Source organism: Cheilinus undulatus, linkage group 17 (assembly GCF_018320785.1).
Source record: "Cheilinus undulatus linkage group 17, ASM1832078v1, whole genome shotgun sequence".
Lineage (NCBI taxonomy): Eukaryota > Metazoa > Chordata > Actinopteri > Labriformes > Labridae > Cheilinus > Cheilinus undulatus.
Window position 1 is genome coordinate 5,802,243 of NC_054881.1, and position 14,255 is coordinate 5,816,497.

A 14,255-nucleotide genomic window follows, 5' to 3' on the forward strand; every position below is an offset into this window, starting at 1 on the left:
CTGGTGCCGGGTTTCAGGCGCTCTGTCTGAGGTGATTTTGGTTCTGTTTGCTCTCTTCTGCTCACTCTAGTATCGACACACGTCTTCATATTCAAGTCTTTGTCAGCCTTGATTGCACATTTACTTTTTCGTCTCTTCAGTGCAGGTTTGAGAGTAAACTGCGTCTTCAGCTTTGCACAGAGGTTAATCAGACATGTCTGAGTCTGTCATATTCACTGAGATAACTCCTACCAATATTCTTGTCTAGCATTAAACGTTTGACAGCAGGAGACTTTAAACCTCATTTTATATCCGGGCTGAAGAGAGATAAGGTGGAGGGGCCAAAGCTCATCCCAGTTGTTTTTACGACTCGTTTTAAGCTCCCATTTGTTTCCTCTTTGATGTGATAACCTAGTCTGATTTTTTATTTTCTTATTTCAGCAGGACAAAATAAAAAAAAAAGCTTGAATTACTGCCTTCAAGGTATTCGATTACCGGGTGGTAAAAGTACAGTGTTGGGTCAAGAAGAAGGCCCAGGGTGGATTTTGACCTCGACCTCGTATCTCAAAAATGCATCCAGTTTATCTCGAGTCAGGCGCCTTTTTTCACACATGAAACCTTGCAACCTAGCCACAAATTTCATGACTTTCTTGTTAAACTTGTCCCTCACAGGAGGAAGCTCTCATACAATTCGTCTGTCACTCAGTGGATAAGAAGGCAAAAACACCAGATTATTTCAGGTTCTTGAAGTACCAGAAAATTGGGCATGAGTCATGCAAATACCAAAACACCTGGCTAATTAACAGTTAGCAACAACAGCCAGGTTCACTACACCAGGCCAGTGTGTGATGTCACATCCAGTACTGCCTGACACTGTTAAGTTCCTTAACCTCTAAATGGCACCAGAGGATCACAAGCAGAACTTCCTGCTTTATTCTGAAGACATGGGCTTTCCAGTGTAAGCTTCATGCATGAGAACTCATTGTTACGTAACAGAAAACAGCGATGAAGATGCAGATTTAAAACAAAAAAACATGCTTGCAAACACAAGTGGGCTTATAGTAAAGTGAGACCAGAATATTATTGCATGAAAAATCTGTGTGCCTTTATTTCAGTGCTTTGAAGTGTAAGAACTGAAAACATTGTGTTGCTGTGATTCATTACAGTAAAGAACAGCTGGGTAAAGTCTAAGTAAAACTCTGCTGTTTGCATGCAGCTCACTCAGGTAAATTCAGGAAATATTCACGAGTTCTGTCCAAGTGTGAAAAGAGTTGGAGTTGACATTTGTGCAAAGTTTCAAAGTGCCATTATTTTCCCCCAGGCTGTTGCATCGGAAGAAGTCTGTGGACAAATTAAGGCACTAAAAGCCCAAAAATCTAAACAATGAAAAACACAACTTTCTCTAAAATGTTACAAAGATTCAGCTATTTATTCTAGTCATACTGACTGACCAGCTGGTTATCTATGCTGGCTGATTTTCATTCTGTTCAGCCACCGTTGGTGACTGGTTGGTCCTCGTTATTAAAGCCACTTCTGCACCGGTCTCAGATTTACACATGCAAACTGAAGGTTTCATACCAAGCACACAGAAACACAAACACGAGTACACAGTGTCCGCTCAGTCCGCCTCTCCTGCTCCAGCTCGCTGACAGACTTACACACAGCTGAAAAGCTCTCTTATTACATCCTTCCTGTAAATGTACCAGTTCTTTTAGAGCCCTGCCTGTTAAATGTCAACTGCTGCTCTTGTTTAGTGTGAGTAGCTGTTTGTACGCTGTGTAATTATCATGCTGGGTTTGATCAGTTTGATGCAACATGTAATTAACATCAAGCTTCCTCCTCACACGACTCCACTGCAGATCAATGGTACAAACAAAACCAAACTCAGGTTTTAAAGTGGTCTAATTAATATGCTCGTGCTACCCAGCACACCCAGCTTTTTGCCTTTATGGTACACAGGACTAGAGTTGGCACCATGCCAGGATTTGGATTTTTATACAATACTAGTTATAATCAATCTCCTCAACACTGGTGAGTATACAGTCATTTGATTAAGTTGTGGCAGTCAAGGCCAAGCTTGATGGCACTTCTTTTGTCTTGGCCGATTCACCCCTGGTGATTCCCCAAGGGACCGCTGGCAGTTTTTTGGCCCTCTGGACACCCACAGCATGACCAGGGGCTCATGACAACCCTACTAACCACCTGGACGGTAGCCTAGGCCTGCCACTTCCACCCCTTATCCCACCCTGGAGCTGTGGATTTTATCATTTATCAGCACATTATTTCCTCATGCTCCTGGTAATATGTGTAGACATCCAGAGCATGACTGAGGTTGTGTCAATCCTCCTTCTTGCCCACTGGTGCCCTCAGACAGCCTACTCACCAAGTCTGCACCTTACTGTAGCCTCAATTTTTGGCCCAAACTTTGCTTAAGACTTCTGCACAGTACTGAAGTGATTTTTCAAATTTCAAACCTGCAAGAAAGGTCCACTATACAGTGAACGTATACCAAAATTTGGCATGCTGTTTGTAGTTATAAAAGGCAAAATAAATATGAATAAGCATGACAGTGTTTCAGCAGAGCTGGGAGGCAGTCATCAGTCTGCAGGTCAGGATATACAGGAAAACTTTTAAGGATCAGGAGACAGCACTGTCTCTCTCCTCTCTGTAACAGATACTAATTTTAAATCTTTAAGAGACACCACAGAGGCTTAAGGTCGGCACAGACGACATGATTTGGTTGTTCATAACCGCCGCGTGCAACTGAAATCTTGTCCCGTCTTGGCTGAAAGCCTGGCCACACTACAAGAGTGATCCCGTCCACTCATTGTATGCTGACGTCACCACTGTCTCCTCGACTGTGTGCAGTTCACAGGTCGTTGGGGAGGCAGGCCAAAGAGTGCCAATCATACAGTGGCTACAACTGAAGAGCTTGATGCTAGCAGTCTTTAGCTCTGAAAAACTAAATAAGAAACAATTCTGGACTCCTCCTGATGTGTCGAGAGGAGGATAATATGGACCAGCTCTCCTACAAATAGAACTTGAGGTGTGAATGTGATAACATGCCAAGAAAATTAGCCCAGTTCACTTCGCTACAAAATCCCCAGGGCGAGAGAAAGTGGGGGCTTGTATAATGCCACTGTGGTAGTGAAGATGCAAAGAAAAGGAGGAATTGCTCTCCTTTCAGTGGGCGTCAGGATTCACATCTTTGATGTCAGGTCAGGGTGTCAAACTGAGAGTTCTGCATTTAGGCCAAGATCTGGCTGAATTCATGCTGTTGGGGAATTCCAGCCTATCTGGATAGGCACTGGGCTTGCATCCTTCTCTGAGGGACGTTACATTGACATGGTCGCCTCCTTTTACACTTTCAGATTGGTGTATTTTTGTGAGGAAAGGGAGAGAAAGCAACTCATCTGCTGCGACCTGTTATCGTTTCCTCAAAGATTGTGAAGTGCAATTGTAAAGTTATAATTTTATGCAGGATTTTCATGCATTATGGAAGCAAGAATTGTGGCAGTTGAGTATTTTGTGTGAAATTGCTGCAGTCTTGCAGTGAACATGTGTGTTGTAGAAACTGTAGTAGCTGTAACTGCATGTCCTCTTCCCGCTCAGGCCTGATGGAGATCCTACCTGACCGATGCACCATGATCGCCAAGAAGGAGCTGATCTACGCCGGCACTGTGGGTCTTATCTGCTGGCTGGGCGGCATCGTCTTCATCAACCGCAAGAAGACGAGTGATGCCAAGAGTGTCATGGCCGACGCTGCCAAAACCATGTTGGAAGACCAGGTGAACTGACGGCTGTTGACTCTTTAATGAACAATAATTGCCTCCTTCTTTCACTTAATCTGTCTCTGCTTTTTACATGTGATGGTTAAATCACTGCTTTTCCTCTGACCTGCATAGATTCGTCTGTGGGTGTTCCCAGAGGGAACGCGAAACCAGAGAGGCGACCTGCTGCCCTTCAAAAAAGGAGCGTTTCACCTGGCAGTGCAGGCACAAGTGAGCACATTTGCCTCTTATCTTCTCTTACTTTCACTTTATTTTTGGCTCTTTGAATACTGAGAAGAGGACGTGTAAGTAATCCCATCCATAACCTCTCTAAACATACAAATGCAGTACACATTTTTTGTTTTGTAGTGCACAACCTCGTCCCATTCATTCTGGATGAACGGGAGAGAGAAGGTGCTTTTTCTTGACACATGGGGGAGCTAGTAACCTTGCATGGCACAAAGCAGCATTAGGTTTCAATATCTGAGGGGCAAACATGGATCATAGATGGCACTGAACCACACAGTTATTAGCAGCAAATTCTTTGAAATGGTTGGAACGTTTTTCTCTCTTCACACTGATGTTTGGAGCTGTTTTGTGGTGATATCTCGGTTCCCGCCTCTCTTGAATTTTCCCCTGGTTTGCATGATGTAACTTCACCTCAAGCTGGTCGCACAGAAAGCCCAGAAAAAGAGCAGACACTGCTCCAAACACACGTCGTCTCCAGAGTAATATGCAGCCTGACTGTCTGTTTATGAGCTTTACCTCTGTATGCATGCAGGTGGGAGGTCTCCGCTCTCTGCTGATGCTTCGCAGCACAAACTCGGGGGTCGAACAGGTGGAAGGAATTAAAAAAAATGAAGTTGAATGTGCCAGAAACCGCAGCGTGGTTCACCCTCAGGCTAAAATGTTGGTTTGCATGTGTGAGCCAAATTCTTGTAAGTTGCTGCTAAAGATTGATATCAGTTTGGTTCAAGGCTGCAAAAATAAACTCAACTGCTCTTATTAGCAAACACAAATCCTCTACAGAGGCTCCACAGTTCAGAGGCTGCTTCTATGCTGTAAAAATAATGTTTGGATGGTAACAGACGTTTGGAAGTGGGGAGTGATTTTTGGCACAGTAACTTCATTAAACTTCTTGAGAACACAATCTGTGTGCTTTGGTTTTCCCGCTTTCCTCATGAGACCGATCCTGAGCGATCAGAGACTATTTTCAACCCTTTCCATGTGTTTTTGCCTCGGCTCAGCCTCTTCATTTGTACCCAGATTGAGTGGAAGCAGGACAGCCCCCAGGGGGAGCCACGTTTGGCTCAGATCGTCTTGTTGAAGGGCCACTCGGAGCAGGGGCCTCCAGAGAGCCACTCGGCCTCTATTAGCAGCAGCGGAGGAGATGGAGACTGCTGGTGTCGTGCTGGTTTTATGTGAGAGACGGTGCTTGAGTTTGTGGTTCAGTGGAGCATTTCTGATTGTTTGTATTTCATCTTTTTGTCTGTTTGTAGAGCTGTTTGACATTTACGAGGCAAAATTGCATCATTAAATTCTGAATTATGCAACCAGTACTCAGTAATTTTCTGTTTCATTCACCAAAAATGTAGGAATCCCCCTTTTTTTTTCTGATAGTACTGATCTTTGATGTTTGAGTTTTACTGATACTGGTCATATTTTGTCTTTTGATATAGCAGCTGATGTAGCAGTTGGTTAATTGTTTAACTTTATGTGGTGAGTTTCTACTTGTACGGCAAACCCGAAGCTTGATTGTTTTTCACAGCCAATCCAGCCTTGCTAGAGTGATGGGAATTCTCTTTGTAGAGATCCAGATCATTTGGCTCAACTCAGTAATGGAAGCCAGTCTTTCAGCTCTGAAATGGCTCCTCATTTGGTACCAGTTTGGCTTTTTCATGTTCATTAAACCAGTGGTTCTCAACCTTTTCAGCCTGTGACCCCAAAATAAAGGTGCAAGAAACTGGGGACCCCCACTGTACCTGAAGGTGGTTGAACAGCCATGCACAGTCAAGAGTAGTCATGTGCAGACAAGGCTGTCTATAAGGGGGGATAAAGGGGAGAGCTTTTAGGGGCCCAGCCAGACCGGGGGACCATTGAGGTCAACAAATTCATGGTCCACTGTAAGGTGAAGCTGTGGTATCCATATCTTATATTTCACCTGAAAAGTAACCATTCTCATCAAAGAAACAAATATTTTATGTATCTGTGTGGTAAATAACCTTCTTAAAAAGTAAATCCTTTTTGTTAAGAATTAAAATGGGTTAAAAATTGCTAAAATAAGTTAAGAATGAAAAAAATGGTGGTGAAATTGGGTTTTAAGAGTAGCAGAAATGGGTTAAAAGTGGCAAAAAATAACCCAAAAGTGGCAACAAATGGCATAGATCGTGGAAAAATGGGATTAAAAAGTTGCTTAAATTGTTTTAATTTGGCATGGGTCAAATGGGTAAAAAATATGGTGAAATGGGATGAGAAATTGATATAAACTGGCTATAAGGGGTTAACTGAGACAGAAAATTGGCAGAAATGGATTAAATTGGCAAAAATGAGCCTATATCAAATAGTGAAATATGGTTAAAATGGGCAAGAATGGGTGTAAAATGCGGTTAAAAGGTGGTTAATAGAGGCAAAAATGGGTCAATAGAGACAACATGAGAATTGGTGTAGAAGTGGCAAAAGCAGACAGAAAAAACTGGTGGGAAGGGTTTGAAATGGATAAAAATAGGTTTTAAGTGGCAAAAATGGGTTAAACTTGGCAAAAAATGTGGGAAAAAGTGATACAAATTTGTTAAAATTTGGCAAAGTTGGGGTAGAGTGACCCATTGGGGGTCCTGATCCCAACGTTGAGAACCACTGTATTTACAACAACAAAAATGGAAAAGGGAGCAAGGCACCAAATCTTTTGCTAAATGGTAAATCACAATTTATTTAAAGGAAGCTTACAACAAATGAGAGTGAAAAACTGTTTATCTCAGTACAAATATGGTGCATGTTATTTGTCCATTGTTATCACTGTTGCATGGGAAAGGACTATTATTTTGACCACTCAACAGGCTGTAGGGTTTCTAGCTAGGCCTGCTTGATTATAACAAAAACTATTATCCCCATTTTGTAAATTGGTTTTGAGATCACGATTATGGAACATAATTATTCAATGATTTTGAAACATCGGCATCACATGCTCACACCATGCTCAGGACGAGCTGTTTCTGTGTCTGTGGCTTTAAATGTTAATGAGCTGTCTGACTCCGCCCCTCTCAGGAAGTAGATGTGGCTCTCCTGATCAAGAGAGGTGGGCGGAACTTTCTTCCCAGCAGGGAGGGCCAATCAAACCTGGGCTAACTCCCCACATGACATCATGAGGGCGAAATCTAAGAACGGCTTGTTTCCACATACATTTTCTGAAAGGTGGAGAAAGAAAGTGGAGAGGGAATGGATTTGTCTGATTATTGGGGAGACTGTGGACAGGTCACAGGCACATATTTTTGTTAGAAAAGCCTGAAAAGTGTATTTTGCATAATATGTGACCTTTAAATCAAAACACGCTGCTTTCGACTGCCAGCTTGATTAGATTATGGCTTCACTGGGATTAGCTTACAATCATCTCAACAGGACAGTTTTCTTTTGCTCTGTGTAACACTGACAAATACTCACAAATTTTGTAGTAAGTCCTTTTATTTAAAGACACAAAGCAAATGCTGAGATCTGTTGAAATTGTCAGAAATTAAGCTAACTATTGGACTCTACGAGTGCATAGATGGTTATATTATGATGTGTTCAAGCTAGGCTCAGTAAAATATCTATTATATGAATTATCGATAAATTCAGATGTAATATAAAGAAAATAAACATTCTGTTTTCAACTGAAAAAATATATAATTACAGTTGTGAGAATGAGGAATTTATTTCAGCAATGTAAAATGGTTAAAACAGATGGGTTCATGACTTAATTTAAGCTTTTCTCAGCTTTTGCCTCTTTCATTATAAATAAAAACTAAAAATCTCCATCCCTATACAGTTCAAATACAGTGCTCCTTTCAGCCACAGACAGTTTGGTAATCACTGAGTTTCCTCTCTTGTTTTCCAGGCGCCCATCATCCCCGTCGTCTTCTCCTCCTACAGCAACTTCTACCTACGGAAAGAAAAGCAGTTCAAATCAGGTACCTCAGCTTGCTTTGTTTTTGGCTTAATTTTTCCGGTCTTTTCTTCCTGTCTAAAGTCTTTTATCTGCAGCAGCTCCTCTGACAGTGAAGTGTTGTCTGTCCTCAGGGATCATCAGATTGAAGATCCTTCCGAAGATCGAGACAAAGGGGATGACATCAGACGATGTCACATCCCTCTCCGACAAATCCTTCAACCTGATGCGCTCGGCTTTCTTGGAAATCTCCGACTCCGTAACCCAGAGCAACGGGCCGTCGCGGCACTGAACACTTACCATTAACTTCCGCCTCCTCTCCCCCATCCCTTCACCCCAAAACCCTCCTCCCCCTGCCCCCCCCCCCCTCTGGCCAGGAAAAACAACATGACACAGATCTCTTGTCATGAAATCTCTTCTTGTCTAGTCGACGCCTGGTCCGGTCCGCCTCCGGCCTGACCGCACAGCACAGCCAGTCCCGACCCTCACCGAGTCTGCAGCAGCAGCACTGGCCGCCGCGCTGCTCTGCACGCCGTGAGCGGAGTGACGGACGGCAAGCCGAACAGTATGGATGTGTTGTTCTTCATGCATGCCTTTTTTTTTTCTTTTGGATGGCTCTGCCCGCCTTCATCTTTGCTTTATATTTTCTTACTTTATTGCCATTTTGTATTTTTTTATTTACGCCTTTTTCTCCTTCTGTTTAGCAGACGTTTCCTCATCTTTTCCTCTCATGCTTCTTTCCTTTTGTTTTAGTGATCTGAAGTCACAAACACACCTTCAAAGTTCTCCTTTTCCCCTTTCCTTCCTCTCCTTTTAGCGTGTTTTCCCCTTTTTGCATTCCAGTCTCTTGCCTAAAGACAAAAGGAGCGGGGTCTCCACGAACGGTGGAGGCTCGGAGGTGAAGGTCGGCGCTGCTCGGCCACGGACTCATTTAGTTCTGTCGCTCTGAAACCAACTCTATAACCTTATTTTTAACTTAGTCGCTCCATGACATCAATCGAGGAATTCAAGGGGTCACAGAGTTTAACAATAGCACCCATCTGTACTGATTTACTGGACTCGAGCAGATGGATCAGTTTTCAGTGTCGTGCATTGTTGGTGTATCTTTGTGCATTCTCTCTTAGAAACAATCTGCGTGCAGCTTCCAGCAGCAGGTGTCCTCTTGCTGTGCTCTGTATTTCTATTTATTTTAGATCAGGTAATCTTTTTGTTTTATTAGAAGGGATTTTTCCTCAGACAGAACTCAAAAGAGAAATCCATTTAAGACGTGTCAAAAAGGTGATTTCATATTGTGCAATGTCAAACTGTTTTTTTTTTTTAAGCATTACTGCTCCAAAGTGCAAGCTACCTGCTGTGCCATGACGTTGTGTTTTTGGGGAGACTTCCAATGAAAGCTCTTAATTTTGTCGTTGTAAACTTGTTTACTCATTATCTGTCTGATGATATAGTTTCCTTCTTCCATGATCAAGGGTTGCTTTTGCTACAACAAGAGGGGAAAACTTATGAAGACTTGTAAACGTTACAGAGTCTGATTTTATTTCTTCTTATTTTACTAGTAGACTATCTTGGCAAGCCTACTGTACATCTCAAAGGTTTTTTTTAATTTTTAAATCACAATGTAAGTATTGTTTTAGATATAACTGACCCTCTTAGGAGAACATTAGATTATTTAAAAAGTTTTGGCCTTAAGTTTGACTGATTTGTTGTTCTTGCACTTTGAATTGTTTGGCAGAGGGGTGTACCACGAAGAAAGCTCATTCTTCTTCATAATTTGTGGTCTAAAATAAGCCTGAATTTACAGTCAGAGGTGTGAGGTATCAAAAGCTAGTTATGAGCTTCCTCTGTGAGCTCAGACTCTCTGCTTCAGGCTGTGATGCGCCGGTATTTGATGCTTCTTCTGAGCAAAAACGGAATTGATTTCTGGCTGTTGGAGCTGGGCAATTTGGCCTGAAATATTATTCATCCCAAACCCAATTTATGATCAATTTTCTTTCCTGACATTGCAACATGTTTACAAGGAGCAGAGAGGAAAACAGATGGTGATAACAGAAACTGGTCTTATACAGATAAAGAATCTAAAAATGCGCGCGGTTAATGGTAAGGAATAAACCCGTATAAATAGCAACACCAGAGTAATTTCTGCCATGAAGTGGAATATTTCAACACATTCATTACAGGTCCAAATGCATGCATTATAGTGCACACAGAAGGCATTAATGAGTGATATCTGACAGAAAACAGCACAGTGAAAGCCCCATCATCAGCATGTTTTGCTGATGACTGTCACCAACTTGTGCCGTTGTAATTAAGCACAGTAAACAGATTAAACGTGTTCTCTCCTCTCTAATTTTGATGCCTGTAATAACCGCAACATACAGCGAGTGTGCTCACTTTGTAGAGCGTCTCTTTCAGCCTTAGGCTGTAAGACACTCTGCATGCTGCAGTGGTTTCGACTTTGGTTCATCCTGTAACAGCTTAAAAAACAATTGAAAGGTTTTTTAGTCCTTGACTCACTTCTTTAAAGTCCACAATGATTTAAAGAAGCAGGTTAAAGTCAGAAAATCGCGGTAGCTTCATAAACTCGCCGGCATTTCTGCTGAATCTTAGTTAAATTGATAGTGAACAGTTAAAGTCTGTCGTTTTTTTTCTCAAGTACTTTTACTTTTGGAGTTTATACGTAGATATTTTGTCATGAACACATGCATGTAGGCCTATTATTTTTGGATTTTTTCAATGAAAACAGTTGAAATTGATATTTTGGGGGGTCTTAGCTTTTCTTGGATAGGAGTAGGGGGGAACCACTGCTTTAGTGCCATGCATCATGCAGAGTCAAGTATATTTACAATATCTCCAGCATAAGTCACTGCACAGCCTAATTCAGTTGCATTACAGCCATAACATTACTATATAACAATGGTTTTCATAAACATATTAAAATATCTAAAGATCTGTAATGCTCATGGAGAATATTCGAGATAAAAATGACTGGAATTTAAAGTTAAACATCTAAATGTAATGTGGTACCAACCAGGTAGCTCTGAGCTCTCTTCCTGGTCCACCCCTCTGATCTTTTAACCCTAAATTTACTTTTTTTTTTTTTTTTTTTTTTTATATATATATGAGCTAATGAAGACTTCTTACCAGGTAGAACTGACTGAACTGTTTTATTTTACATCCAGGTCTTAAATTTCACATCACTCTGCCTTTTACACCGATTATTTCTCGGCTTTTTTTCAAACCCCATCTGAGAATGTATTTTAGCATTCAGGATATTTGTGTACTACTAAATATTTGATGACATTGTTGTATAAAAGTGGGATGTCGTATTGGCATTAAATCTAGGAAATGTATTTATTTGACCGTTAAATGTTGAGTTTAGGCTGCACTGACGTCATCTAGTGAGAGGATGGGTTAAGCCTGTATCTGCTGTTCAACAGTGGTGTTAGTAAAACCTGCTGAACTTTTGGCTTTATCAGAGGTGGGCACAGTGAGACTGAATCTGTTAATCAGAAAGGCTCCCTTCAAATCTAGTAGATTTAATTCAAACATGAAGCAGCTGTTCACAATAAAAGCCCCCAGGTAGAGACGATCATTTTAGCTTGTTATTCAGTAAGGTCTCTAAAGCACGGGAGGCTGTATGCTCTTACTTTAAAAAAAAATATCCAAATGAACACTAAAATTGTTAAATTAATGCCCACAAGATACATTTATGAGAAATTAAACATTGATTTTTAATGATTAACAGATTAACATGTGCCTAGCTCTGATTGCTATATATTGCTAAATTTAATATTAATTTAAACCAGATTGGAATTAATGACCCTAATAATACTAATTAATTTAACCTTTTCTATTAGTTTGAATATATTTATTGATTTTCCTGTCTGTAAATCTTTGCAGAAAGTGATTTTGAATGTTTAAAAGTACTCTACCAAATTGACTTCGCTCTAAATAAGAACTCTACCATCGACATTTTGTTAACAGAGTTTTTGATTCATCGATTTCCCGCCCAGTTCTCAGTTATTTTGTAAAAACAAACGTGTGATTTGTACGCTTCCTGTCATCAGCTTGAACGTGGTGGCTCTGCAACAAAACCCTGCCGGTTGATTCTTTTCTGAGCACTTGTTTACGGTCTCATATGTCAAATATTGGGAAAGTATTCTGAACCTTAATAAAGCACTTTTCATGCTGAGTTTAGGTGGAAAACTTTAAAAAAGGACTTCTCTGATTTTCACCAAAGCTATTAAAGTGTAATTGGTGGTAGCTTTAGATGGATATGAGAAACAGAGCCGACATCCTGCAGAGCCTTGTGTGTGTGTGGTCCCTTACTGTATGTGTGTGTGGGTGTGTGTGTTTGAGTGTGTGTGTGTGTGTGTGTAAATATGCACACATGGTATAGACGCCCATTATAGTATCTGGTTAATATTGATGATGTAGTGTTCTTGATTTCATCTATTCTGGGTAAACGTGAATGCCTTGCAAAAGAATAAATAAAATTCATTCTTTTTTCTTAACTTGTGCTGGTTTTTCATGTTTGTTACCTTCCTTCAGAGTGAAAACAGATCAATGCAATTATCCAAACACACAGTATAATTTAGACCTTTTTTCTATCCTGCCCCAGCCTGGATGGAAAAATGGACACAAGGAGATCTGTGCTAAAGTCCTTAGATTCCTGCAGTAATCTTTGTAGTGCACATTTTGTAAATTGAAAGTTTAGAGGAATGTCTTATTTGGGTTAGAAACACTCAATCAGCTAACACAAGTAACTGCTGGGGTTTAAAGTTTACCGCCAACTTGCATATGTCTCAGTGAAGCATTCATTCTTCTGTCACAAATCCTGTTTTTATGTGTTGCATGACAGTTTACTACACTATAATCCACCATCACTGTTTTAACATGTCAACAGGGATCAAAAGTACTATAATTTGCTTGATATGAAGACATTTTTTAGGCTTTTTGGGGGTTATAGACCTTGCTGTTGAAGCCAGGGGTCCTCAGGAACTTTTTTGATAATCACAATATAAATTAATGCTATATTTTTCACTCCAGGCCTCTTACAGGCTACAAAATCTGCACCTAAATACTATGAATTTATTTCCTCTGCCAAGGAGGTTATGTGATTGGCAGGGTTTGTTAGTTTGTTAGCAACATAACTCAAAAACCTATGGACGGATTTTGATGGAATTTTCAGGAAATGTCAGAAATGGCATAAGGAAGAACTGATTAGAATTTGGGACTGATCCGGATCACTGTCTGAATTTTTTAAAGGATTCTTTCCTATTGGGAGATAGGGCTTATGGCGGAGGTCTCCGCTCTCCGAGTGCTTTTCTACTGTTGTTACTATTTTACACCAGGAGATGGCGGACATGAGTAACTTCAATCCATGCAGCAGTTTTTGGGTGTGTTTCTATTCAAAGTTTTGGAGTTTATAGAGTTTGAAAGACGCATGCCCGGTCGAGGAGACGAGTTGGCAAAACAGAGAGAAAGACAGCGAATTGTAGCGAGAATACTCACAATGCTGGGAGGAATAGAGGAATATTCACCCTCTGCCATGACTTCCAATCGTCCAGTGAGACCATGGGTGAGACTGTCAGTGCATCTGTTGGCACCGGCAGGCAACGCTTCTGCCATGTCAGTCCAACCGTAGCGAAGCCAATTCTTTGCCTCACCATGCTTCCACTCCACCAGGGAGGGAGTAATCTGCAAATGCAGTGGTGGGGGGCACATGGGGACATGGTGGGGGTATCTTGGGAAGGGTTCAAAACACTGCAAATAATGATGGAGATTGTGAATGACAAACACTGCGGAGGTGGAGATGTGGTAGAAGCCTAGAGTAGAAGCCATAGGAGAAAACGCACAGCTAATGGTGGTGGAAGCTGCCTGGTGATGTCACAATATGTAAATTAGATGAATAAATTTACTTCCAGAGATGTGGTAGAAGCCGTAGGAGAAAACGCACAGCCAATGGCAGTGGAGGCCACCTGGTGATGTCAGAATATGCAAATTACATGACTGAACTTACTCCCATCACAAAGTTTGGGTCATACTGAAGACTTTTTAAAGGATTCTTTACTATTGGGAGATAGGGCTAATGGCGGAGGTCTGCGCTCTTCGAGTGCTTTTCTAGTTTTAAATATGTACATATTTGATGCACACTGATATTGACTGCATCATAAGGCACATTATCAAATTCAACTGTGCAGAGGAAAAAATATGTTGTTGTATTAAGGCTATCACTTTCTTTTTTCTATTGTTTAAATAAACTCCCTACAGCTTTTAAAAACGACTAAAAATAACAATTGAGATTGAAACAATCAGGAATAACTTGATGTTTCATCCATTTTTCGGTAACCCACATGTCAGCTATCATT

General features: G+C 41.0%; 1 protein-coding gene across 1 annotated transcript in view; it reads left to right on the forward strand.

Moving 5' to 3' along the window:
* The window catches only part of agpat2 (1-acylglycerol-3-phosphate O-acyltransferase 2 (lysophosphatidic acid acyltransferase, beta)), a 34,283-nt gene extending 21,885 nt beyond the window's left edge, over positions 1 to 12,398 (forward strand). Inside the window, exons 3-6 of the mRNA XM_041810923.1 lie at positions 3,592 to 3,767; positions 3,885 to 3,980; positions 7,837 to 7,909; positions 8,019 to 12,398. Of these exons, the coding sequence (XP_041666857.1) occupies positions 3,592 to 3,767; positions 3,885 to 3,980; positions 7,837 to 7,909; positions 8,019 to 8,176 (503 nt within the window). The 3' untranslated portion in view covers positions 8,177 to 12,398. The remainder of the gene's footprint in view (positions 1 to 3,591; positions 3,768 to 3,884; positions 3,981 to 7,836; positions 7,910 to 8,018) is intronic.
* The last annotated feature ends 1,857 nt before the right edge of the window (positions 12,399 to 14,255 follow it).